This window comes from Kogia breviceps, chromosome 15 (assembly GCF_026419965.1).
Source record: "Kogia breviceps isolate mKogBre1 chromosome 15, mKogBre1 haplotype 1, whole genome shotgun sequence".
In the NCBI taxonomy this organism is placed as follows: Eukaryota; Metazoa; Chordata; class Mammalia; order Artiodactyla; family Physeteridae; genus Kogia; species Kogia breviceps.
In genome coordinates, this window is record NC_081324.1 from 89,046,824 (window position 1) to 89,073,799 (window position 26,976).

General features: G+C 49.6%; 1 protein-coding gene across 16 annotated transcripts in view; it reads left to right on the forward strand.

Annotated features, from left to right (window-relative positions):
• The window catches only part of EP400 (E1A binding protein p400), a 110,519-nt gene that overhangs the window by 29,005 nt on the left and 54,538 nt on the right, over positions 1 to 26,976 (forward strand). For 11 of the 16 annotated variants that reach the window (XM_059039995.2, XM_067016109.1, XM_059039996.2 and 8 more), the window contains 14 exons: positions 6,820 to 6,910; positions 8,314 to 8,421; positions 8,929 to 9,302; positions 11,392 to 11,685; positions 12,274 to 12,459; positions 14,472 to 14,612; positions 15,392 to 15,470; positions 16,172 to 16,221; positions 16,560 to 16,617; positions 17,476 to 17,565; positions 21,311 to 21,418; positions 22,348 to 22,538; positions 22,782 to 22,959; positions 26,194 to 26,330. In XM_059039995.2, the coding sequence (XP_058895978.1) occupies positions 6,820 to 6,910; positions 8,314 to 8,421; positions 8,929 to 9,302; positions 11,392 to 11,685; positions 12,274 to 12,459; positions 14,472 to 14,612; positions 15,392 to 15,470; positions 16,172 to 16,221; positions 16,560 to 16,617; positions 17,476 to 17,565; positions 21,311 to 21,418; positions 22,348 to 22,538; positions 22,782 to 22,959; positions 26,194 to 26,330 (2,085 nt within the window). The remainder of the gene's footprint in view (positions 1 to 6,819; positions 6,911 to 8,313; positions 8,422 to 8,928; positions 9,303 to 11,391; positions 11,686 to 12,273; positions 12,460 to 14,471; positions 14,613 to 15,391; positions 15,471 to 16,171; positions 16,222 to 16,559; positions 16,618 to 17,475; positions 17,566 to 21,310; positions 21,419 to 22,347; positions 22,539 to 22,781; positions 22,960 to 26,193; positions 26,331 to 26,976) is intronic. The other 5 variants (XM_067016103.1, XM_067016107.1, XM_059040000.2 and 2 more) reach the window with 2 other exon arrangements.

The following is a 26,976-nucleotide window of genomic DNA, read 5'->3' on the forward strand; positions in this document are numbered from 1 at the left end:
CTTAGTTGCTCCGCGGCATGTGGGATCTTCCCGGACCAGGGCACGAACCCGTGTCTCCTGCATCGGCAGGCGGATTCTCAACCACTGCGCCACCAGGGAAGCCCTCTTCTTTCTTTTTTTTTTTGGCTGAGCTTGCAGGATCCTAGTTCCCCAACCAGGGGTTGAACCCTGGGCCCATGGCACTGGAGGTGCTGAGTCCTAACCACTGGACTGCCAGGGAATTCCCCCAAATAGTTTTTATTATGGTTATGTAGATCTTTAAAAATCCTAAGTGGAGATTATTTTTCAGTGATTATAGCATTAAAGGGAATGAATAATTATAGTTCTGTAACTCTACCCCAACTATTGATTTATTTTTTCCATTTAAAAAAATGTATTGAAATTTAGTTGATTTACAATGCTGTGTTAGTTTCAGGTGTGCAGTAAAGTGATTCAGTTATACACACGTATATAAATATATGTATATTATTTTTTTACATTTTCTTCCATTATAGGTTATTACAAGATATTGAGTATAGCTTCCTGTGCTATACACTAGGTCCTTGTTGGTTATCTATTTTATATATAGCAGTGTGTATATTTTAACCTTAAGCTCCTGATTTATCCCCCAACTACCGATTTTTTTATTCTTTTAAAATTTTATTTATTTATTTATTTTTAGCTGCATTGGGTCTTCGGTGCCACGCGCAGGGGCTGCTCTTTGTTGTGGTGTGCGGGCTTCTCATTGTGGTGGCTTCTCTTGTTGCGGAGCATGGGCTGTAGGCGCGCAGGCTTCAGTAGTTGTGGCACACAGGCTCAGTAGTTGTGGCGCACGGGCTTGGTTGCTCCTCAACATGTGGGATCTTCCTGGACCAGGGTTCGAACCCATGTCCCCTGCATTGGCAGGTGGATTCTTAACCACTGCGCCACCAGGGAAGCCCCTTAGTTTTTTATTTTAATGAAGTTCAATTTATCAGCTTTTTCACATGGATATCCAGTCTTCTAGCATCATTTGCTTGAAAAGACTTTTCATTCCATTTGGGTTGCTTTGGAGTCTTTAGGAACTGGCAAGTTTGCGTAAGTCTGAGTCTCCCTCTGGGCTCTCTGCTCAGTTGTTTTTATCTGTCGTCCATCCTTAAGCAGCACTGTGCCATCTGCTGAGTCTTGAAGTCCAGGCGTCCTATTGTTCTTCTCTCAAGAATCTGTTTTCAATTCACCGACCTCTGAGTCCCCACCCTACTCTTCAGCCTATCCAATGAATTTTTAAGATTTCAAACACTTTTTCTGTTCTAGGGTCTTTATTTCGTTCATTTTTAATTTTTATTTTTTTACTGAAGTATAGTTGATTTACAGTGTTTCTGGTGTACAGCAAAGTGATATATATATTCTTTTTCAGATTGATTCTGTTTTTTATTTTTATTGATTGATTGATTGATTGATTGATTGATTGATTGATTGCGGTACGCGGGCCTCTCACTGTTGTGGCCTCTCCCGTTGCGGAGCACAGGCTCCGGACGCGCAGGCTCAGCGGCCACGGCTCACGGGCCCAGCCGCTCCGCGGCACGTGGGATCCTCCCGGACCGGGGCACGAACCCGCGTCCCCTGCGTCGGCAGGTGGACTCTCAACCACTGCGCCACCAGGGGAGCCCTGGTTCTGTTTTTTAATCATTTCTTTTTTTCTGTCACGATTTCCTCTCGTCTTTCATTACAACATACTTTTATGTCCTTGGGCATACTTATTAAACCTGCCGTAAAATCCCTGCTGCTAATTCCAGAATGTGAGTTTTCTGGGGCTTGGTGTCCATTGATTGTTTTGAGTATGGCTTGTGTTTTCTTGTCTCTGTGTTTTGGAGTAATTTTTTTTTAATATATATATTTTTAACATCTTCATTGGAGTATAATTGCTTTACAATGTTGTGTTAGTTTCTGCTGTATAACAAAGTGGATCAGCTATACATATACATATATCCCCATATCTCCTCTCTCTTGCATCTCCCTCCCACCCTCCCTATCCCACCCCTCTAGGTGGTCACAAAGCACTGAGCTGATCTCCCTGTGCTATGCGGCTGCTTCCCACTAGCTATCTAGTTTACATTTGGTAGTGTATATATGTCCATGCCACTCTCTCAGGGTAAGGGTAAGGGGTAAGGGGAAGGGGAAGCTTACCCTTCCCTCTCCCTGTGTCCTCAAGTCCATTTTCTATGTCTGCGCCTATTCCTGTCCTGCCCCTAGGTTCTTCAGAACCTTTTTTTTTAGATTCCATATATATGTGTTAGCATATGGTATTTTTCTCTTTCTGACTTACTTCACTCTGTATGACAGACTCTAGGTCCATCCACCTCACTACAAATAGTTCAATTTCATTTCTTTTTATGGCTGAGTAATATTCCATTGTGTATTCCATTGTGTATATGTGCCATATCTTCTTTATCCATTCATCTGTCAGTGGACACTTAGGTTGCTTCCATGTCCCAGCTATTGTAAATAGAGCTGCAATGAACATTGTGGTACATGACTCTTTGAATTATGGTTTTCTCAGGGTATATGCCCAGTAGTGGGATTGCTGGGTCATATAGTAGTTCTGTTTTTAGTTTTTTAAGGAACCTCCGTACTGTTCTCCATAGTGGCTGTATCAATTTACATTCCCACCCACAGTGCAAGAGGGTTCCATTTTCTCCACACCCTCTCCAGCATTTATTGTTTGTAGACTTTTTGATGATGGCCATTCTGACCGGTTGTGACGTTATACCTCGTAGTTTTTTGGTTTTTTGTTTTATAAATTTATTTATTTGTTTTTATTTTTGGCTGCGTTGGGTCCTCGTTGCTTTGTGCAGGCTTTTCTCTAGTTGCTGCGAGTGGGGGCTGCTCTTCGTTGTGGTGCACCGGCTTCTCATTGCGGTGGTTTCTCCAGTAGTGGAGCACGGGCTCTAGGCACACAGGCTTCAGTAGTTGTGGCACATGGACTCAGTAGTTGCAGCTTGCGGGCTCTTGAGCGCAGGCTCAGTAGTTGTGGCCCATGGGCTTAGTTGCTCCGCAGCATGTGGAATCTTCACGGGCCAGGGCTCGAACCTGTGTCCCCTGCCTTGGCAGGCAGATTATTAACCACTGCGCCACCAGGGAAGTCCCCTCATTGTAGTTTTGATGTGCATTTCTCTAATGATTAGTGATGTTGAGCATCTTTTCATGTGTTTGTTGGCAATCTGTATATCTTCTTCAGAGAGATGTCTGTTTAGGTCTTCTGCCCGTGTTTGGATTGGGTTGTTTGTTTTTTTGATATTGAGCCGCATGAGCTGCTTGTATATTTTGGAGATTAATCCTTTGTCAGTTGCTTCATTTGCAAATATTTTCTCCCATTCTAAGGGTTTTCTTTTTGTCTTTTTTTTTTTTTTTTTTTTTGCGGTACGTGGGCCTTCCACTGTTGTGACCTCTCCTGTTGTGGAGCACAGGCTCTGGACGCTCAGGCTCAGCGGCCATGGCTCATGGGCCCAGCCACTCCGTGGCACGTGGGATCCTCCCAGACCTGGGCACGAACCTGCATCCCCTGCATCGGCAGGCGGACTCTCAACCACAGCGCCACCAGGGAGGCCCTCGTCTTTTTTATGGTTTCCTTTGCTGTGCAAAAGCTTTTAAGTTTCATTAGGTCCCATTTGTTTATTTGTTTTTCTTTCCATTTCTCTAGGAGGTGGGTCAAAAAGGATCTTGCTGTGATTTATGGCATAGAGTGTTATGCCGATGTTTTCCTCTAAGAGTTTTATAATGTCTGACCTTACATTTGGGTCTTTAATCAATTTTGAGTTTTTTCTGTGTGTATGGTGTCAGGGAGTGTTCTAATTTCATTCTTTTACATGTAGCTGTCCAGTTTTCCCAGCACCACTTCTGTCTTTTCTCCATTGTATATTCTTGCCTCCTTTATCAAAGATAAGGTGACCATATGTGCGTGGGTTTATCTCTGGGCTTTCTATCCTGTTCTTTTGATCTATATTTCTGTTTTTGTGCCAGTACCATACTTTATTATTATTTTAAAATAAATTTATTTATTTATTTATTTATTTATTTCTGACTGTGTTGGGTCTTCGTTTCTGTGCGAGGGCTTTCTGTAGTTGTGGCGAGCGGGGGCCACTCTTCATCGCGGTGCGTGGGCCTCTCACTTTTGCGGCCTCTCTTGTTGTGGAGCACAGGCTCCAGATGTGCAGGCTCATTAGTTGTGGCTCACGGGCCTAGTTGCTCCGCGACATGTGGGATCTTCCCAGACCAGGGCTCGAACCCATGTCCCCTGCATTGGCAGGCAGATTCTCAACTACTGTGCCACCACGGAAGCCCCATACTGTCTTGATTACTGTAGCTTTGTAGTATAGTCTGAAGTCAGGGAACCTGATTCCTCCAGCTCTGTTTTTCTTTCTCAAGATTGCTTTGAGTATTCAGGGTCTTTTGTATTTCCATACAAATTGTGAAATTTTTTGTTCTAGTTCTGTGAAAAATGCCGTTGGTAGTTTGATAGGAATTGCATTGAATCTGTAGATTGCTTTGGGTAGTATAGTCATTTTCACAATGTCAATTCTTCCAATCCAGGAACATGGTATATCTCTCCATCTGTTTGTATCATCTTTAATTTCTTTCATCAGTGTCTTACAGTTTTCTTCATACAGGTCTTTTGTCTCCTTAGGTAGGTTTGTTCCTAGGTATTTTATTCTTTTTGTTGCAATGGTAAATGGGAGTATTTCCTTCTGTACATTAATTTTGTATCCTGCTACTTTACCAAATTCATTGATAAGCTCTAGTAGTTTTCTGGTAGCATCTTTAGGATTCTCTATGTATAGTATGATGTCATCTGCAAACAGTGACAGTTTTACTTCTTTTCTAATTTGGATTCCTTATATTTCTTTTTCTTCTCTGATTGCTGTGGCTAAAACTTCCAAAATTATGTTGAATAATAGTGGTGAGAGTGGGCAGCCTTGTCTTGTTCCTGATCTTAGGGGAAATGGTTTCAATTTTTCACCATTGAGAACGATGTTGGCTGTGGATTTGTCATATACGGCCTTTATTATGTTGAGGTAAGGTTCCCTCTGTGCCTACTTTCTGGAGAGTTTTTATCAGAATTGGGTGTTGAATTTTGTCGAAAGCTTTTTCTGCATCTGTTGAGATGATCATACAGTTTTTATCCTTCAGTTTGTTAATATGGTGTGTCATGTTGATTGATTTTTGAATTGGGTTTTGGGTGTCATGAATGATAGGTTGCAGAGACCCTGAGTTCTGTTATATCCTTCTGAGGAGTTCTGCTGGTTTGCTTTCACATCTAGTTAATGTGACTGGATTGAAACTGTAGACTCTGCCTCCTGAGATCTCAGTGTGGTTACCCTGGCCTGTGCTTGGCGTCTTGGCATGTGGGTGGTCAGGAGGCAGCCAGAAAAAAGGGGAGCTTGGGCCCCATCTCCGCTGCCTCCTGTGGCGATTCTCCCTTACCTTTCTCCACTCTGGTCTCCTGCTCTCCATCCTAGTGGTCTTCAAGCCAGTGAGACCCTCCCTCTCTGGGTCTGAGACTGGGACCTGCCCTTGTGCCGAATGTCGTAAACCCAGAAACGTTTCCTAGTTTCATTCCTTCCTTGCAAGTATCGAGTCCCGTGCTGTATCTGCTCACATTTTTTCTATTTCTTTTAGAGTTTATATTTATCTGGAATGTGTTTAGTCCAACAGGAAGTACCTGGCCGTTACTGGACACAGAACCCTGTATCAATTTCTTTTATTAAAAAAAACCTTTTTGATTACAGAAGTAATACATGTTCATTGTAAAACATTTAGAAAATTTAGAAAAGTGCACACACACACACAAATTATAAATTGATTGTAATCTTGTCCCCAGAGACAACCACTGTTCACATATTGTCTGTTTTTTAAATCATTCTCTTCTCTCCTCCCTCCTTCCCTCTCTTCCTTCCTCCCCCCATCTTTGTTAAATGTAAACAGGGGGTGCTTACTTCCCCTTTTCATTACTCTGAGGCCTTTCCCCATGTGAGGCAAAACCTGCAGCATGGCTGGTCCTGGCAGTGCAGTGTCCATTCCTAGGGATGCTGGGGTCAATAGCCACTCTCGTGGGCAGTTTCTTCGTTCAGACATCTGTAACTTTTGCATTTAAAATGCCTCGCTAGGTAGAGTGGATATACTTGAATTATTTAAAAAGTTAGCAACTGTTAAACATCATGCTTAGCCTTCAGTAGCCCTTCAGGGGTAGTGCAGAGGTGTCAAAGGTGGAGGGCGCCCAGAGTCAGCTAGTTTCCGTCTTTGCTGGTAGCTTTTCACTTAAACATTTTAAATGAACTGTATATATTTCATACAGCTATATATCATGTAGGGTACTAACTGCAGTACCATTTTGAAGTCAGTTAGCTAGTTATTAATTGGAGTTTTAGTGCCATTTTCCAGTAGGAAGGCAAATTCAGTCTTCTTATCATTCAGCTTTTGTGATTTTGGCGAGCTGAGTGATGACAGGCCGTGTGACTGATCAGGAGGCTAAGTTGTAGTCCTCGATGAGACTGATGTTTCCTGCACTAGCTTCTGCTGTCATTGTGTGTGCAAAGCCAACTCGCTTCTGAAGGACTCTAGATTTGCATTGATCTGAAATTCCATTTAAAACCAGAACGCAAATCCTTTTTTATCCTCCAGAGGTAAGTTAGAACTTTAAATTATTTATTATAATACATTGGGTAGATGACATTTCTCTTCTTAAAAAGAAGGGAAGTCAGTGTTTGGGACAATTATGATAGTTTTAGTTTATATTCATTCTTGTAATGCATTTAAATTATGAAAATCTCAGTTTTTCCTTTTTTTTTTTTTTTTTTTTCCCAGCAGCAAGCCCTTGCAGGCACCCTGGTGGCAGGGGCTGGCAGTGTGATCGAAACGGACCCCTTTAAGAGGCAGCAGGCGGGACCTCCGGCAGGTATGTCACGGAGCACAGTCTGAAGGGCCCTCCGGAGCCCGTTAGCATCTTAGTTCGGAAATTCCAGTGTAGTGGCCACCTGTTTCTAAACCATGGCACCTAAGGAACTTAGTTCTGGTTAGTTTCTACTTTGAAAGTTAATTTTTCTTTTGGTGGTAATCAGCTTAACAAAATATTGATGTGCATGTGTATGTGTATTGAAGTTAGAAATTTGTCAGTTGAATAGCTATATTCCAGTGTGATTTTCTGTGTGCATATGTAGGCTCTTTAGTCCTCATGACATGATTAAGTGTAAAGCCATCTGCCTTTTCAAATTGTCATTCATTTTTTCAAACTGAATTTTTTTCTCCAGCTTAGGAACTTAATACACATTTTGTGTAAAAGATTCAAACAGTTTGGAAGGGTGTAGTTTAAATCTGTCTCTGGTTTGGTATTCCTTCCCCAATCCCTAGCCACAGAGCTGGCTACGTTTGTTCAGTTTCACAGACAAGCATTGCTACAGGTGTGTCATTCTGAAAAAGTTCAAACGTGATCCTGTATATATACACTGTTATGTCTTTAACATTAACTGACTAGGCCACCTTTCCCAGTCACGGACCTCCTTCTTTTTGATAGCTGCAAAATACTGCACCCACTGCGTGGGTACTTGCTTCTTTATTCGTCAGACCCGTGTTAGCATTCATTTGTTAGTATCATCTTTTTTCTGTTGTACTCAAAACCTGATTGAACATTTAGTTTCACATTTTTTTCTATACATGTCTGTCCATGTATCTAAAAGCAGCGCTCCAAGAGTGAAATCTCTAGATCAAAATGTGTGCATAGTTAAGTATTAGTGAGGCTAAGTTGCCCTCCAAAAGGGTAGGTCAGTTTTTGCTCCCATCAGCAATTTCTGGTTCTCTCAAATTTTGGCCATTTTATTAAGTATCTTTTCATCTTTGTTGATCAGTGGGTAAGAAATAAAACCTTGCTTTTGCTGATGGAGTTCTTGCACTTTGATACGGTTTCAGCTGCGTCTCCGTGTTTCTGACCCTTTGTGAGTGTGTCCCTCTCTGCCCGCCGCGGCTCGTGTTCTTTGCCCACTTTGTCTTTCTGGTTGTTGATCCTTTCCATGTTGGTTTGTTAGAGCTTTATGAATGTTGCCCGTTATGTGTGTTGCAGATAATTGTCTCTTAGGTTGACGCTTGTCCTTTGCCTTTTTTATGATGCTTTTCCTTATATTTACAAATTTTTAACGGAAAGAAATTATATTTATCAACCTTATCTTTTATGGCTTCTGCATTTTGGTTCATGCATAGAAAGGCCTCTCTGTTCAAAGATGATAAAAACACTTACACATGTTTTTTCTACTACTTTTGTGGTTTTATTTTTACATCAAACTGCACCTTTTCTGAAAATTATTCTAGAGCAGTCTAAGAGACCTCGACTCGAAGTGGGTCACCAAGGGGTAGTTTTCCAGCACCCAGGGGTGAATACAGGAGTTCCTCTCCAGCAGTTAATGCCGACAGTTCAAGGTAAGACCCAGCGCCAGAACTAGCTCTCTTAGCTCAGAAAGAGGGAGTGCAGAGAGGGCTTCAGGAAGCAGCAGCAGGCTAAAACGTGTGCAGTGCAGGTAGCATATCTGAGGTGGTTTCTGCCATTGGGACGTTCCTCTGAGTCCCACTTCACACAGTATGAAGAAACCACCGGAGACCAGCTCTTGTCACTTTAGCGGAGCCGCACGTCCCACTGTCCTCAGCTTCCCTCCGGTTTCCCTCCTGTGTTTTTTCTGACTTGCTGCTGTGGTAGGGACCCTGCGGTTATTCCGTGCCTGCTCTGCTTGATGCTAACTCGCAAAGGCCGAGGCCTTTCTTTCCTTTGTTGTGTGCTCATTTATCACGTTAGAGCTAATACACAGAGATCTCCCACCAGGTAAACCTCCCGTTTGAGTGTGTGTGTTGCGAGTGCAGGGTCTGAGGCAGCCCTGGCCGGTGGAGTCCGAGCCCCGGAGTCAGGGCTGCTGGGTCTGCCCTCTGTTGCAGGGGGAATGCCGCCCGCGCCGCAGGCCGCCCAACTCGCCGGCCAGAAGCAGAGCCAGCAGCGGTACGACCCCTCCACGGGGCCCCCGGTGCAGAACGCCGCCAGCCTGCACACGCCGCCGCCGCAGCTGCCCGCCAGGCTGCCGCCGGCCGGCCTCCCCGCCGCGCCCCTGCCGCCAGCGCTGCAGTTCCCCCCGCAGCCGCAGACGGCCGAGCCGCAGACCCCGGTGCCGGTGCCGGTGCCGGTGCCGGTGAAGACGCAGCCGCCAAACGCCCCCGCCCCGGCGCCCCCGCCCGGCCAGCTCCCCGCGGCCCTCCACGCCCTGGTGCCCGCGAAGGCGCAGATGCAGGCCCCTCCACTCCCGTCCCAGCCGCAGGTACTCCGGGCCCTGCCGTTCCCCGGCTTAGAGGCGGAAGAAGCGACAGGCTGTGTGCTGGGCGGGATGGTTCCCAGCTGGGTAACTCCCTCTCTCCCGGCGCTTCGAAGGCTCTCCACTGTGCGATGGTCAGTTAGTTCAGTAGCTGCAACACAAATTTACTGTGCAGCTGTAGTTACTGTTATTAAAATGTCAGAAAACGACACGACTCTGAGCGCTGCCCTGGGCACAGGGAGCCACGCACAGGGCACGGTGGCCCTCGTCCCACCTGGCGAGCCAAGTAGCGCGAGGTCATAGGAGCGAAGGCCTGGGCCGGGGCTGGTGGGGCTCCCCGCAGCTCCTCACCCTCCGCCAGTCTGTCCACGGTGCCTCCCCGGGCGCTCCACTCCACGAGCGTGGGTGAGGCTGTTTTCCAGGCTTGACACACGTTTCCAGGCTTTATAATGCCCCTCCTCGTCCACAGATTAACTTCACGCAGACGTCGTTGTGAAACGTGTACGGTAGACCACGTGGGGCCCCTGGGGGGCAGTGCGCTCACGAAGCATGGGTCTGGGGTGCCAGAGGGGCCGGAGGCAGTGCTTTCAGAGGCTGGTCTCCGCAGCGTGCGGTCAGCCGCTTAGGAAAACCTCCCCTTCCTCTCCCCTCTCCCTCGTTAACAAGGAGATTTCCTAGCTGGGCTTGGAGTTCGAGTTCTTCTGGTGATTGTAGAAGTTGGCTCTCATGTAAGGATGCTGCCTTTCACTCACCGCCTGCCAGGTGTGAGGCGTGGTGACGGGTACCTCGGGGCCATTATTTGCTCTCCTCTACCTAGCACCCCTCTGCGGTAGAATCTTTATCACGCCCGTTAGCTTTGAAAAGACCGAGGCCAGAGAGGCCAGATAACTTGGCAAGGTTGGTCAGCCAGTGCTGGGGGGGCTGTGACTGGCCCCCTGGGTTGATTCTGGAGCCTCTTGTGCACCTTGGGAAGGAGCACCCCCTTCCCCCGCCAGGGCGCTGAGCTTCTCGGGCCTTCGCAAGCTTGAGGTCTCCGTGGAAGTGAGGCTCTCTGTTTTGAACGCTGTCATTGAGCCTGGTACCGACCTCACGCAGCATTGACATTTTTCTTGGGTTTATTTCCCGCCCTTGTTGTCGATGGTGTGAGCTGTGGGATGTGATTTTAGAGGAGCTCCTTACAGAAGCCATGGAATTCTGTTCCTTCCAGATTGGGCAGGGCCAGCAGACTTCTTCTGTAAAGGGCCACAGAGAGGAAGCATAATGGTATTTCAGGCTTTGCAGGCCGTGTGCTTCCTGTTGAGTTGCTCAGCTCCGCCGCTGAAGGTGAGAGCAGCGCCAGGGCTCACAGATGAGCGGCCGTGGCCTGTGAAACTCTCCCAAAGTGTGTGGCCGGCCACAGTTTACCGACTGCTGAGGTGGAGGAAATCTCCTTAGAGGTGGGCGGAGAAGCTGTGCGCCGTGCGGGGCCCGGCCTTGGCTGCGGTGTCTCGTCCGCATCGCGGGTGATAAACGGGCGGCGTGCGCGTCGCTCTGTCCTCAGGCCTCCTGGCGCGGCAGGGCCTTGCCTTCCCTGCTCTCTGACCCCCCACTTCCTCCCGGCCGGAATTCCCGTGTGAATCTAAGCTCACCTTCGGCCCGGGGAGGGCTGGGCAGAGGGGCTCCTCAGTTTTACACGCTCGGCTCTCGGGACGGCACAGAGGAGGGTTTCTAACCTTACAGCTTGCCCACCGCAAGAGGGCCGTGTGGAATTTGCCGTTCAGAGAACAGGTACATGGTGAGCATTTGGTACTTCTCAGTTAAGAAGTTTCTACAATTAAAAATTCTAAAAAATTACTTGAAAAAGCTGGAAAAAGCAAAAAAAAAAAAACCGACGTAAGACCATATGTGAAGGCACCGTTTACAGGGAGCTCTGATGTGGCTTTGTGGACTAACAGGGCTTCTCTTCTGTAGACACGGTTAGTCTGCGTGGCCCTGTGGTCTGCAGTGGGCCTGCTGGTCGGTCTGCGCTGCTGGGGAGAGGGAGGGGTGTTGGAGAGGGGCCTCCAGCCGGCCTGTGGGTTCCGGGCCCGGCACTGAGCCCTGGTTTCCCTGCCAGACGGCGGCACCGCCCAGACCGCCTGTGGACCCCGCCCAGCCCTGCCCGCGGCCGCTGCCCTCCGCCTCCTCTGCCTCGACTGCTGCCCCCTCCAGCGGCTCAGGCCCAGGGCCTTCGCCTGCCCGGGCCTCCCCAGTGAACAGACCCTCCCCAGCAGCCAAGTCGCTGTCTCCGGTCATAGCCCGCTCCCCGGGGGCAGCTGTGTCGGCGCCCCCAAAACCACAGAGCCCCGCTCAGAATGCCGCCGCGCCCCACGACAGTTCTCAGGACAAGCTGGCAGAACAGATAGCGCTGGTAAGTGCGCCTAAAGAAGCTCTTGAGAGAGCTCGAGAGGGGTGCACCGTGTGCGCCAGCCTGTGGAGCGCGTGTGCTTCACTTTCTAAGGGGGCAGTTAGTTATGAGACGGAACACCTGACAGTAAGGTTTGTGATCCAGAGAGACCAAGATGAAAACCACGTAGTTAGCCCTGTCCTGCCGGAGGGGCAGCTAGACTGGTGTGGAGAAGGTCTTTTCTGTGCTGGTGTCGGCAGTCGGCGGGAGGGGGGCGTGGGGTGCAGGCTGAGAGCCGAGAGCCCTCGGGAGGCTGCCCAGGCCCGTGCAGCTCACGGCCCGCACCTAGTGAGCGCTTGCTGTTGTTGGGCGATTGAGCAGTTCTCTGTACGTGCTCCGCCGTGAGCACTGGTCTGGGAGCTCCATCCCAGGCTCCAGGATGGGGCTCCCGGGGGGTCGCACGCCTTTGCCTCTGCCCTCTCGTAGAGCCTTGTTCGGCAGCTCTTCTTTGTTGCTGAGACACCCACGTAGCAGGGTCGCACTGACTGGGGTGTGCATCGGTGGCTTGCGCTTCAACTGTGCTGGACGTCTTCCACCCCGTGCTCCTTGCAGGAGAACCAGATCCATCAGCGGATAGCAGATTTAAGGAAAGAAGGCCTGTGGTCCCCCAGGCGGCTGCCCAAGCTGCAGGAGGCCCCGCGGCCCAAGTCGCACTGGGACTACCTGCTGGAGGAGATGCAGTGGATGGCCGCGGACTTTGCCCAGGAGCGGCGGTGGAAGGCGGCCGCTGCCAAGAAGGTGCGCCTGAGGCCCAGGGGTCACCCCGCGGCGCCCGGGCCGTAAAGCGTGCGGACACAGGTCTCCCAGCCCCGCTTCCTAAATGGTTCCTTTTTCTTTGTAAATATTTATTGATTTGGCTGTGTTGGCTCTCTGGCTGTGGCACACAGGCTCCAGAGCACGTGGGCTCTCTAGTTGGTGGCACGTGGACTCTCTAGTTGAGGTGCGCGGGCTTAGCTTCCCCGCGGCGTGTGGGATCTTAGTTCCCCGACCAGGGATTGAACCTGCGTCCCCTGCATTGGAAGGCGGATTCTCAAGCTCTGGACTACCAGGGAAGTCCCTCTAAAGGGTTTCTTGACTTACGATGTAGCTGAAGAATGTTTTGCTGTTATTCAGAAAGTAACTGCTGTGTTGCTTCATTTCTGAGGGCTGTCCCCAGCGCTCTAGCGCGGACTGCTGGGAACAGACGTGGCCCTTTTCTGCTGCAGTTCTGTCCTGGGGTTTGGGTTCTTCTCTGGCTGCCCGCAGCCTGCCTGCTCTGTGCTGCCTGGTGTTCCGGTCCATCTTCTCTCCAGTTCTGGCTCCGAATTTATTTCCTTCTCTCTGCTCCCAAAGTAGGCACCCAGCCCGGGGTAGGACCTCTAGGAGATGCTACTGCTGAAGCTGGCATTGTGGAAAGTGACAGATTTCTAGGGCCCTTGGGTCCCAGAGTGCAGAGCCGCCGTCCTTGCGTGCGTGCACACAGCTCCAGGCCCGGCCGCTTCTCCCTCCGTCTCTGTGTGTCTTTATTCCTCGGGACCTGGGTGCTGCCTTCGTATCTCCTACACTCTCAGGACTGGGGGTTGATCCTGTGTGCCTCGGCCTGTCCACCTCCCTCCTCTGAATTCTCCCCCTTGCTTTCCCCCAAGACCAAGGGGGTTAACAGCAGGGTCTAAGTGCAAAGGGTCTTTAATCAGATTCATGTGTATTTAAGAAGAAAACCAGATCTCTCCTTAAACATCTCCTTTTTCACGACAGTTGACGCTCCTGAGCGTGTGGCCGCAGGGCAGTGGCCGGGGGTGAGGGGTGTGCATGGGCGCTGAGCAGCAGGGCTGAGAGGCAGCTGAGCCGGCGCTGGGGCTGCGTGCTGGGCCGCCCCTCCTCGCGCCAGCCCTCCACCCCCAGGAGCGGGGGGCTCTGTGCGGGGCTGCACTGACCGAGGCAAGGCCCTGGGAGACCTGTGCTGGGGGGCTGCCTCGGGGTCATTCCAGAACCGAGGGGCTGGCAGCTCTGCTGCACTCGGAGCTCAGGGTGTGTCCGTTTCTGAGTTACTTCTCTGCACCTTTTGGACGTACAACTGGTGAGGATGTAAAGAGTAGAAATTCTGGAAAGCGGTTTGGCAGTTTAAAGCAAAAGCCTTAAAAAATGTGAATTATCCCAACCCAACTTTTTTCATACCTAGGAGTTAAATTTTGCTGCATTTACGCAGTGGAAATGATACACATTAAAAATGATTTTGGGGCTTCCCTGGTGGCGCAGCGGTTGAGAGTCCGCCTGCCGATGCAGGGGACGCGGGTTCGTGCCCCGGTCCGGGAAGATCCCACGTGCCGCGGAGCGGCTGGGCCCATGAGCCGTGGCCGCTGAGCCTGTGCGTCCGGAACCTGTGCTCCGCAACGGGAGAGGCCACAGCAGTGAGAGGCCCGCGTACCAAAAAAAAACAAAAAAAGATTTTGATCTGTGTTGATTGATGAAAAGATGTTACTCATGTATTAAAGGGGGAAAGGAAGATTGTAGCACAGTATGATATTCCATTTTGGAGAAAAATATGTGTATTTGGTAAAATAACACTTGTAGGAAAGTCAAGCAGACCGTTGGTGGTGGTTTTCACTGGAATCAGCATTTCTCCCATGCGCCCTTAGAGCAGGTGAGGGTGTGTCTCTCTGTGGATTATATGTAGTTACGGGCTGAGAAGATTTTAAAGAAACATTATGTATCTTTTTTCTGATAGCATGACCCAGAGCACAACATAAAATTCTTGGACTTTCATTTACTAGCTTGTCAGAACTGTCGTGCGTCATCATGAAGAGAAGCAGCTTCGGGAGGAAAGGGGAAGGAGGGAAGAACAGAACCGATTGAGACGAATAGCCGCATCAACTGCTAGAGAAATAGAATATTTTTGGTCAAATATTGAACAGGTAAATTCTGAACTTTTGATGGGCTGCTGGGGGAGCGTACACTGTGTCGGCGTTGGTGAGTCTGCCTTCTGAGCCCCGCCTGGCTGTGCGATGGGGAAATCCCACAGGTAGAGCCTGAGGTGTCGTTCGGAAAGGCGGGTGCCCGCACCTCCTGGGTGCCTCTGGGCTGTTGGCTCATCAGGAGACCTGGTTCTGCCCCTGCGTTTCTCTTTGTGCATCGAAATCCCCGTCAGCCGTGGCCTGCGCGCTCTGTGGTGTCTGGGAGCCTTCCTGAGGGTAGTTCTGTTTAGTATTGGCGCAGGTCACCAAAGGCTGCGTAGTTCCAGAGCAGCTGCTCTCTCACTTCCTTGTCGTAAAAATTCTCTTCTTACCGTCTGGCAGAATTGGGGCAGGATGCAGTTGACACAAAATAATGAAAGAGTACCAAACTGAACACTTCTCTTTGGACAGCGTGGGGGCTTAGGGCCGCCCTCCCTACGTGCAGCTGAAAATCTGCACACGGCTCGTCTCCGCCCTCTGCGTCTGCGGTTCCATGGCTGCAGGTGTAGCCAGCCGCAGCCCACGCAGCTCTGTAGGATTTACTACCGGAAAAAATCTGAGTACCAGTGGACCTGCACATTCAAACCCACGTTGTCCAAGGGTCAGCTCTAATCTGAAAAGGGGTTGGGACAGCTGTGCTTTTTTGGTCTACATCTGTGAGTTTTAGTGTTTTCATATATAGAACTTTTATAATATACCTTCTTAGTAACACGCTTATTCATTTAACTCTTTGCATTTAGGTTGTGGAAATAAAACTACAAGTAGAATTAGAAGAAAAAAGGAAAAAGGCTTTAAATTTCCAGAAAGCTTCCCGGAAAGGTATGATCACTTTTTAAAAAGCCTTTTCCCCTCTTGCGGGTTGTGTTTGCTCGATTCTCCGCTCACCGTCGCCCTGCGACATCGTGGCTTCCCGCGGAGCCTCCCTAGCGAGGCCATTTACTCAGCAGCCTGGTCCTGGCATTTCAGTTCTTCTGAGGTTCGCTAGTGTGAGTCAGTAAGCCCCAGGGTGACCAACTCTGGGGGGCTCTCAGGACTGAGGTTCTGAGCCTGTCCCCTGCGTGCCCGGAGAGTGAGGTGCGCCGCCCCGGCCTTGCCCCCCGCCCCGCCCCGGCCCCCGCGTCTAGGCATCGCGCTGCCCCCACGGTGCTCAGCAGCAGCTACCCCGTCACTGGAGACCCGGGGAGGGGGCGGGAAGGGTTCCTCTCTTTTATTGATGAGGAAACTGAGGTGAAGGAGGTGGTCCCTGTTGAAATTCACGGAGCTCTAAGATTATGCAAGTGATGAGCGAGAAGCTTTGCCAGGATGGAGACTCTGGGTTCCTGCTGAAGCCGCAAGCGGGCGTGGCAGTGTGGCTGTGCCTCCCTGCTCCGCAGAGGGGAGGTGGGACCCGCCTTGCTGGCCTCTGCTCTGCCCCTCGCCTCCTCTCCTCGGGGGGTGGGCAGAGGTGCCCTTGGCCTTGTGAGGAACGTCACCTCTTCCACTGCCTTAGTGAAAGTGAATCACGTTACCTGTCTCTTCAGGTAAAGAGTCAAGACCTACAGGGCTTGATGCATTACGGGAAAACTTTGTGGTGAGTTCGGGACTGTCGCGTCGCTGTGCGGGGGGGTGTCTGTCTGCAGGAAGTCGTAGGCATGAATAGCGTTCTCTCTTCGCTGGAGAGCAGTCCCCCCCTTGGGCCTACAGCTGGGTCCTTCCAGCTTCAGGCTCACCTGGGTGTTACCTTGGTGGTTTGGGAAGAGCAGGAGTGGATTTCGTCTTGCTTCCCCGCCTTTGCGGTGTCCACCGTGGACACGCCTGGCACGGGCCCTCCCAGGTCCTCCCGGGTGTATGTTGAGTAGACAGTTGTGCTTTGGGTTCTCGTTCTGTGTTTTCAGATCTCACGCTTACGAGTTGTGTTCTGTGTCACAGGATTCGGGGATACCTGGAAGAAAAAGAAAAGCAAGCACATCTTTAACCGATGATGAAGGTCTGTCCCCCTTGTGCTTTGGCTGTCTTCAGGGCTCTCCGAAAGCGCAGCTGGAGAGCTTGCTCGGTGCTGCCAGGGCGTCGAGTACCGCCTGGACCGGAAGATCCAGTGGCTTAGTGGCTTATGCTCTTGGGGGCCGGGGGCCTTGGTGGATGGTGGGGTTTTGCAGTGGAGAGATGAGGAGTTGGATTGTGGAGGAGGGAAGGTGTCGGACCATGTGTGTGCGTGCGTGCGTGCATGTGCATGCGTGTGCTTTTTGTCGGTAGGGAGGAGAGGCGGTGCGTGTTGGGGGCAGGAGTCAGCGGGAGGGAAGGCCTGCCATGGTGAGGGCTCAGCTCAGATGGAGAGGTGGCCCAAGGGTGGGTGGTGCTCTGCCGTGGGTGCTGGTGGACTCTTAGCCACCAGGAGCCGGCTGTGGGGTTGCAGGGCTGAAGCTGCCAGACAGGAGCTGAGCTCGGGGAATCCTCAGTTGGGCAGGGGCTGGGGCCTCTGAAATGGGCGATGACGAATTCATAGTGACACCAAACAACGTGCTTGTGGGTCTTTCTGTAGTGGGCTCTGCAGGTGGACAGGAAGTTCCGCATCGCTCCCTGTTTTGGCCCGAGTAGGTCTGTCATGTGATGAAAACGAGCCTCTATTTCACACTGAAATGGAAGAGAAAGTATAAAGTATGGTCCCTGGTTTTTTGCTTACTTAGTAAACTGTCACTTCCAGATTTAACCTGAGAAATTAGGACTGAGCTTTAACTTCTCTGATGGCTGTGCATGACAGTTTTGGAGCCTTGCAGTGTTTCATGAGTGAGTGCAAGGAAGATGCTGTGGAGTCTCTCTCGCTGACATTTGATGGTGACCGTTTCAGTGGAAGATGAGGAGGAGACGATTGAAGAGGAAGAAGCGATTGAGGGGGTTGTGGATCACCAAACAGAGCTATTGAATTTAGCCAAAGAAGGTAGGCTCTGAGTAGCTTACTAAAATGCTCTATTAAACGTTTATTAAAACACACGTAAGGTATAAAAACCGCAATAGCTTGCGTGCGGTGTAAGCAGCCACACCACCCAGTGTAGGAGGGAGCACCGTTCTGCCTCTGCCCTCGTCCCAGGGGGAGGCTGCGGCCCGGATCTTGCGTTTATCATTCCTTCCACTCATTTCCCCCTCCCACTGCGTGAATCCTGAACGTACCGCTTTGTTTGGATCTTGGAACTTGGTATAAATGGAGTCACTCTGGAGGCTCACTCGCTGACTTTTCTCAGTTCTGTTCCCGAGTTTCGTCCCCGTGGAGGTGTGTTGCTACAGAATCAGTGCCCACGGCTGAACGGTGGTCTGTGTGTGCACGTGTCACGGGTTAGTGGTTGTGCTGTTGGTGGGCAGTTCGGTGGTTTCCCTGCGTTCGTCCTCACAGGTTGAGTTTGTCCCTGTTGTTTAAAAGAAATTATTTTAACCTCAGGATCAAAAGCATGTCTTTGCGCATTGTCTCAACATTTTTGTTTTACGCTTGTATTGATGTTTGTAATCCACCAAGAATCACTTTTGTCTCTAGTGTGAAATAAGAGTGCAGTTTCTTTTTTTTCCCCCAAATGGTTGACTGACTCTCCCCGTGCCGTTTGAAAAGGCCATCCTTCCTCAGTGACGCTCAGTGCCAGCTCACGTGTTAGTCACAGTTTCCTGATACGCACGGCTCTTTCTGGGACCTTGATTGTTGTACTGGTCAGTTTGTACCAATACCACACTCCCTTGATTACTCTAGCATTATAATAATTCTTGAGGTCTAGCTAGGTCAGTCCTTCGTTCGGCCTTATTCTTTTTTAGGAGAGTTTTGACTAATTTGGGTCTATTTCAGATACAGCTCAGAATCAGTTTATCAAGTTTCAGAGAAAAACTGGTTGGGGATTTTGATTCGAATGTGGTTGAATTAGTGGGTGTTTGGTGAGAATTGCATCTCTGTGAAGAGCTTTTCCAACCTATGATCAAAGTAGCCTCTCCGTTTACTTAGATCTCCTTAAATAGCATCCGCTAACATTTTATGATTGCATATTTTTATTAGCTTTATTTCTAGGTGCATTATATTTTTTGAAGTTGTAATCAATGGTATTTTTTTAAGATTATGTTTTAATTTGTTCCTGGTCTGCAGAAATGCAGTTGATTTTTATTTACGGATCTTAAATCCAGCAGCTCTGCTAAATTCTCACGTTACTTGTGTGTATACAACCTCTTCATCTCTGAAGAATAACAGTGTTTTCTTGATAATCCTTCTATTACCGTTCCTTGTGATAAAGTGTAGAAATAGAGGTGCTGATGGTGGGCACCTTTGGCTTGTTCTTTTTTTTTTGGATGCGCCACACAGCTTGTGGGACCTTTCGTTCCCCGACCGGGCATTGCACCCGGGCCCTCGGCGGTGAAAGCATGGAGTCCTAACTGCTGGACCGCCAGGGAATTTCCCGGCCTTTGGCTTGTTCTTGATTTGGGAGGGACATTTTCACCCGGAAAGGCAGTAGCTTGTGATGCTTGGTCACGAGTGCTTGGTTCAGATCCAGTGTTCTGTTTTATCTCTTCTCTTAGCCTTTGAGCTACACCTTGTCTTGCATTCTTGTTGCAGGCCTTTCCGATTCTTGTGTGCATCCCTGACTTGGTAGAGCCTGTGCTAACTTGGAGCCTCAGCTGCTCTACCCCTTCCTGTAGGGCAGGGATTGGGAGCAGCCCGGCCGGGTGCTTCTGGCTCAGGTCTCATGGAGATGCGGCTGTCAGCAGGCCCAGCCCCGGCTCCACCCCAGCCGGCCCCCTCGATGGCCTGGTGGATGGCTGTTGGCAGGCGAGCCCAGTCCCCTTACACGGGGACTTCTCCGGGTGGCTGTTCGAGCGTCCTCAGGACGGGGTGGCGCGCGGTGGCTGGTGTCCCCACAGCAGGCGATCACCCTGGTTAGCCCTGGCCACTTGGGGGAACGGACCAGGCTGTGACCGCGGGGAACCGTGTCACCGGGGGCACATCTTCGTCCATTCTTCCTGGTCGGGTCTCCTCTCGTGCCCCTCGTGAACCTTTCAGCGCTTTCTTTATGTAGATGTTGTGAATTTTTTAAAACCATAATTCTAAGTATTTAAATACTTTCTATCTAAAGAAGTATAGAAATACTTTCTGTCTAAATAGAATCTTCTCTCCCATTATATCTTCAAACTAGTTGATGTGTATGAAGGCTGTGGGTTCCTGTGAGTTAAGTTTGTTCCAAGACGCCTTACTGAATTATCTTATCATTGAGGTAGTTTTTCAGTTGTTTCTGCTTGTTTTTTTCCCCTACTTTGATAGCCGTTATATGATGTACATGTACATTTCCCTGCATTTTGTTATGAAAACACGCAGACAGACAGAAAAGTTGAAGAACCTTATTACGAACACCCATACCACCCGCCACCTCCTTCCACAATTGGTCTCACTTCGCTTTATCACGTATCTACCTATCAGCCGCGTATGACGGATAGTTTAAATCCTGAGCAAATGAAGTCACTGGATTGTAAGTCTTAAACAAAGAGAGCCCTTAATACTGTTCTCTTGGGGTAGTTCTCTGTGGCGTTCGTTATTTTGACCACAGATTTTACTGACATACGGTGTACGTGCAGAAAGGCTTACGTATCACAGGTACACCGCTCACAGCGTTCGTTGCCTTGTTGTATATAACACCCTGTGGAACTGTGTTTGTATACAAACCTGGGTCCAAGTTTCCCGTTACTCCCCTGGACAGACCCATGGAGTGGGAAATAGTGACCTCAGAGGGCATGAAATTTAAAGCTCTTCAGCTTTTCATACTGGTTTCCAGAAAAGTGAAGCCTGTTTATACCATCACCCGTGGTGTTGAGACTGATTCATTATATTTGTCCAGCATTACGGTTTTAAGGTGGTTGCCATGCAGTGGGGGATACATTGTGCACTGGTTTCTGGAGATGCTCAGTTAAAGAGATACTTTATGGGCCCTTTAGAGTATTTTGTGTGTGAGACAGCTTCATATCCCTCGCCCATTGGGCCTTAGTGTGGTGGATTATTTGATAATTAGGGTGAGCTCTTTATACAAAAAGTCTGTAACAATATTTTATCATCTCTTTTGAAGACTTTTTGTTTCATTTTTGACTTGATGTTTTGTATTTTTATGTATCATCTCCACTGATTATTTCTATTAGTAGTATTTTTATATTTTCGTTTATTAATCTATAGATTTTACTGTACATTTATTAAGATTATTTCAGGAATATTTGTTCCTTATGAATAAAAGTTGAGTTTCTTCATTTCAAAGATTCTCATCTTTATAAAGAAAAGGTCGTATATCTTGTATCAGTAACGGGCAGTCATTATTAGTTTTTGGAAAAAAATAAATGTGCTTTTAGAAAATATATACATTTCCCAAGGAATTAATTTAAAGCCAGGAAAGGGAATATACATTTGACCCCTGAACAACACGGGTATGAACTGTGCAGGTCCACTTACTTACACGTGGATTTTTTCCAACACGATCCACGGTTGGTCAGGTGTGGAGGAACCTCGTACAAGGAAAGCAGACTAAGTTACCCTCGGGTTTCCCACTGCGGGGTCGGCACCGCTAACCCTGCGTTGTTCAGGGTCAGCTGTATATGAAAGGGCCCTTCTCCTGACTCTGTTTTCTTGCCAGCCGACACTATTGGTGTAAAATAATCTTTCTTCCTACAATCCTTTCCAGCTGAATTGCCCTTAATTGATTTGATGAAGTTGTATGAAGGTGCCTTTCTGCCGAATTTCCAGTGGCCCCAACCTAAACCTGACAGTGAAGAGACAAGTGAAGACGAAGGTCTGTTTTAACATCTTTGAAGAATTCAGCTTTGAAAACAAAAGCCAAAATACTTAACAGAGGAAGGGTGCTTAAAACAGTTTAAGAATTACCTTCACTCCTTTCAGTCTGATAAAAAGTTGAAAATATATTTAATATGAAAGTTTATATTAATAGTTTCATTAAATTCTGTGCTTTTTATTTTTATTGGTTAACTTGGTGTAAGTATCAGAGTACTTGATCAACTTTGAACAATGTAGAAATACTCTTCTCCAGATTTATACAATTTTACGGGCCTAGGTTTTATCATTTATCCAGGCTGTGCTGCGTTTGTTTAACTTAACACACCCACTTTAAGGACTTTACTTGACTTTTATTGGACGTTCCAAGGAGGTACACAGACTGCGCCCGGAAGAGTCCACGTGTTCTCGTTTTCATCCCCCCTGTCTGGTCCATAGACATGGCTGCCTGTGGGGGGCAGCCAGGGAGGGGCCCAGAAGATTCTGTGGGGAGGCCAGGGCTTGCTGGACCCCACGCTGCAGCAGGACTCGAGGAGGGGCTGGTGGCCCCCTTGCTTGCCCAAACTATGATGCTTCTGATTCTTCCTTTCTTGGTGGTGGAGGGCAGTCGCTAAACCCTTAGATGGCCGTAAATCTCTGGGTGATACGAGCTCCTGATGCTACACAGACATTTTCCAGTTTCACGCAAGGGCCTTCCAGAGTGGTCCTACAAACTCCATAAGAGTTTGTACTTGTCTGAATACATTGTTAACGATCTAAAGTGGATTAAAAACAAAAATTTGCTGCTCAATTCTGTCTTTGAAGTGTTTGGGTTCTAGCGACTCCTTTTCTTTTTTCTCTTCTCTCTCTTTTTTTTGTCATGTTAAGTGGCCTCATAATACTATCACAGCCTCTCAAACCTCGCAAATCCCGTTTTTCCGTTGATCACAGACGTGGAAGACTGCTCAGGTGACCGAGAGGGCCGGAAGGATGTGGTTCTCATCGACTCGCTGTTCATCATGGACCAGTTTAAAGCCACAGAGAGAGTGGTCATCGGGAAGCCTCACACAAAGGACATCGCGGAAGTGACCGCCGTGGCCGAAGCCATTCTGCCCAAGGGCAGTGCTCGGATCAGCCCCGCGGTGAGCCGCTGTGCCCCGTGTGAGGGATGGTGTCTCTGTTAAGGGGAAAAGCTTCCTTCTTCCAAATGAGCTCTTTATCCCAATGGCGCAAGTTGTCAGGAAAAACAATTATAAGGATCTCTCTTTTTCTGTCATCTGTAAACCGTCTTTGTGGCTTCCCAGTGGGCTTGTCGTGTGACTGACCCGACAACGGTTGCAGTGGGTGTTCTGAGGTGTGCCTGTTGGGCCCGTCTGCCCCTGCAGGTGAAGCTGAGCGCTCCCGCTCTTCTGTACGGCGCCCTCAGAGAGTACCAGAAGGTCGGCCTGGACTGGCTGGCCAAGCTCTACCGGAAGAACCTCAATGGCGTACTGGCCGATGAAGCCGGGCTTGGGAAAACAGTGCAGGTCATTGCTTTTTTTGCCCACCTAGCCTGTAACGAAGGTAAGAGCTTGTTGTTTTTTGAACAGTTCGTATTTGCTGAAACTGAACCGTAGGCAGTGCATCTGGCATGAGGGTGGGGAGAGGCCTTTATTCTCTGCTCCTTTGTTCCGTGCTCTGGTCCAGACTCAGAGAACTGGGCTCAGAACAAACAAAGCACTCGTTCACAACAAACACTAGATCGAGTAACTCACCATTTTTCAAAGTCTAACGTGACATAAGACCCGGCAGGCTGTGTGACTGGGGCTTTGCGGCTTCCAGGCGGCATGAGTCCTCGTGGCCGGGCTCTCCCCTCGGGCTGCCCGTGGGCTGGCGGGTGCACGTCCCCCGTGGCGTGACTGGTCGCCCTGCCGAGGCCCGTCGGCGTCTTCCCTGTGCTGTGGCGCGGGCCCTCCTGTCTCTCTGCTGGATCCCGCCACCGCTGGAGCCGTGTGAGGGCTCAGTGTCTGTGCAGCAGCAGAGGGACGGGGTGCCCGCGCTCCACAGCAGACCGTGCCCTCCGCCCCGGACGCCTGCCTCCTCACCCCTTGGCTCTTTCAGCTCGCACGGATATTCAGCCTTCGGCCCCCGTTCCCTGCCCTCTGCTTGGCTGTGGGCCTGGCGCCCGCCTGCTCCCCGCCTGTGCCTTGGGGCTGTGGACGAGCCTGTGTGCGTGGCTCTAACACGGGGTGGGGGCTTGCAGGCTTCCTCTTGCAAGGGAAGTGTCCCGTAGCACCTGGGGTGGGGGGGCCGTGGAACCTCACGTTCTAGCACTTAGCCAGCTCCGGAGGAAGCACAGGCCGTCACCTGCATCTCTGTGTCACAGCTTTGGTAGCCGGGAGGGGCCCCTCGAGTTAAGGGGGAGTTGGCGCCCTGAGTAGGCTGGATGGAGATTCCTTCAGCCCCGGGGTCGCTTCTTCCTCCCCGGCCCCTCTAAACCCTTCCACACTTACCTGAGTGTCTTTGGTAAATAACTCTTCTTTGCCCTTGGTCTTGAAAGCTTACTTGATCTTACTTTTAGTACAAATGGGTCAACTTTGGGGCCTTATTTCCTTGTGCTGATATGTTTGTTTTTGACCTAGTACCACAAAGTGTCCAATGTAGTACTTCAAAATGAGTTTTTATATCTATAGTTATCTCAAGATAGAAGAGCTACCTTGTCTTACTGTTTTATTGTTTAGTTGAAAAAGTGTTCATTATTGTATTTATAATAGTAAGAAATTGGATGCAGTGTACACTTTCAAAAGTAGGGGATTTGATTTCATCGGTTGAACTAATGAATGTGGATCAGTTACTCATTCCATAGGTGCTAACCTAGCACCTCCCTGGTCCCAGGCACTGTTGCGGGCACCGGGGGTGCAGCTGCGAGCAGAGCCAAGGCCCCCCCGAGGCTCACAGCTGCACAGCCTGTGAGCAGAGGCCTGAGAAAGCCCTGGCCTGCAAACCAGGATTGGGGGGCTTGGGAAGGTGGGGTGGTGGGTGCAGAGGCTGAAGGGGTTGCCGGTGTGTCCACGGGACAGTGCTGAGGCTGGTGCGGAGGCCAGAGGGTGCAGAGCCAGGAGGGCCGCCGGCCGGCCAGGTGAGGGCCTTGCAGGCTGCGCAGGGTCTGGCTCTTCCTGGTTAGAGGTCTGTGTTAGTGCAGGTGTCGGAGGGGTCACTGGACCTCCTTGGTGCTGGGAACAGACTCAGAGGGCCAGCTGTCGGGAAGCTTGCCGCCCTGGGGGAGAGGCGGGTGCCTGGCAGGTCGTGGGGGGCCCGAAGGGAGGGCGGGCAGGCGTGCTCTGCCCACTCCGCTTCCGCACAGCACGGGCTGAGTGGGGCCCGCCTGGGACCTGGCTCCCCTGTCTGCCCCACCCCGCCTGGGGCCCGGTGTCCTTGGGCTCCTCCTCACTGTGGAACCATAAAACTGGAGTTCACCGGTTCCTCAAGAGCAGAGCTCATTCCAAGAGACTCTGAGCGAGGAGTGCTGCTAAGTTCACCACTGAGATCCCTCGCAGACGCACCACTTTTTTCTTTTTAAAATAGAACAACCAGCAGTCTGTAGCTGTCCGTCTGCTTCCATCCCCAGTGGTGACCCGTGGGGCAGTCTGGTGTGCGTCCTGCCTGGCTTCGCCCAAGGGTCAACAGACATGCTCACAAACACATACATAGACACTTGTCCCTCCTCACCAGAAATGGAGCAATGTGCTAAATGCTAGTGAAAAAAACAAACTTGTTTTTCACTGGAGGGGGAAAGGCACCTGGGGTTGATTTGCATTTCCCTACTCACGAGGTCGTGCCCGTCAAAGAGTTTATCACCTGCTTGTATTTTTTTTTTTTTTTTTGGCTGCGCTGCGCAGCTTGTGGGATCTTGGTTCCCTGACCAGAGATCGAACCCAGGCCCTCCGCAGTGGAGGCACGGAGTCCTGACCACTGGACCACCAGGGAAGTCCCATCCTTTGTAGAATTTCTGTTCACTTCCTTGTTCATTTTCCTCTTAGGTGGTTTTTTTTTAAATTGAAGTGTAGTTGATTTATATTATTGTGTTAGTTCCAGGTGTACAGCAAAGTGATTCAGTGTTATATATATATATTTTTCATGTTATTTTCCATTATAGGTTATTACAAGATATTGAATATAGTTCCCTGTGCTATAGTAAATCCTTACTGCTTGTCGATTTTTTTTTAAAGTTTATTTTTGGCTGAGTTGGGTCTTCGTTGCTGCATGCGGGCTTTTCTCTAGTTGCGGTGAGTGGGGACCACTCCTCACCGCGGTGCGCAGGCCTCTCATTGCGGTGGCCTGTCTCGTTGCAGAGCATGGGCTCCAGGCGTGCAGGCTTCAGCAGCTGTGGCTCGCGGGCTCTAGAGCACAGACCCGGCAGCCGTGGCTCATGGGCTTAGCTTCTCTGCAGCATGTGGGATCCTCCCAGACCAGGGCTCGAACCCGCGTCCCCTGCATCGGCAGGCGGACTCTCAACCACTGAGCCACCAGGGAAGCCCAGGGCCTCGTGTTTGAATACGTTTTCATTTCACTGGCTACTCACTCATTCAGCTCCTCTTTGTTGTGTGCGTCCTGCCGTGGCCCTGGGAGCAGGGGAGCGGCCCGTCCTGATGGTGGCGGCTGCTCTGTAGGGCGGGTGGGGACACCTCCGCGTCCCAGTGATGTCTGCTCTAGTCGCGCCCTGGCCTCATGCACACCTGCTGACCGGGCACAGCACCGGGCACCTGCCCTGGGCAGATGGTTTTTCTTACAGAGGGCACTTGTATGTCTCCTGTGTAGGCAACTGGGGCCCTCATCTTGTCGTTGTGAGGAGCTGTAACATACTCAAGTGGGAGCTCGAACTGAAGCGCTGGTGTCCGGGGCTCAAAACGCTCTTGTATGTTGGCAGCCATAGAGAACTCAAGGCAAAGAGACAGGTATGTTAGTTTAAACTTGAAATAGAACTAAACAGAAAACATCTTAATTTCTATAGATGACACATTTCAAAGTGTCAGCACACGCTTGTTAGTGTAATTACTGTCAGTCACTCGTTTGCGAGATACGAGACCTTCTAGCTGTCTGGGCTTAGAGCCCCCTTGAAGCGTAGTCTACGCTCAGGAAACCGGCCATTCCATGCAGGGCTTGTGTTCACCTCCCAGGAAGTGAGGGAACTTCCCCCGGAGCTCAGATGGTCTCTGGAGGTGCCGTCATCCTTTTAAACTATAGACCTGTTGGTTATCACAGGCAGAAATAAGAAATTGTGATGCATCCTGAGTTCTGAATTACAAATCCGTAAAATAATTCCCACAGATGTGTTTATTAGGAATATTGGTGACAAACAGATGCGCTTCTGAAACAAATTTGGACTCTTATTTTTCTATTTTCTGCCCAGTAGTTTCTAGTACTAGATTCTAAGTAACAGTATGTTACAGATCACAATTTTTCATCGGAGAGAAAATTTTGGCTTATGATTAGACTCTACTGTGTTGAGTAATATTTACTTAAAAAGTGAGTACTTTGAGGGGTCTTTCCTTTTTTCTCTTCTTTATTTTTTACTCTCTGGTTATTAATTTGCTTGTGTGT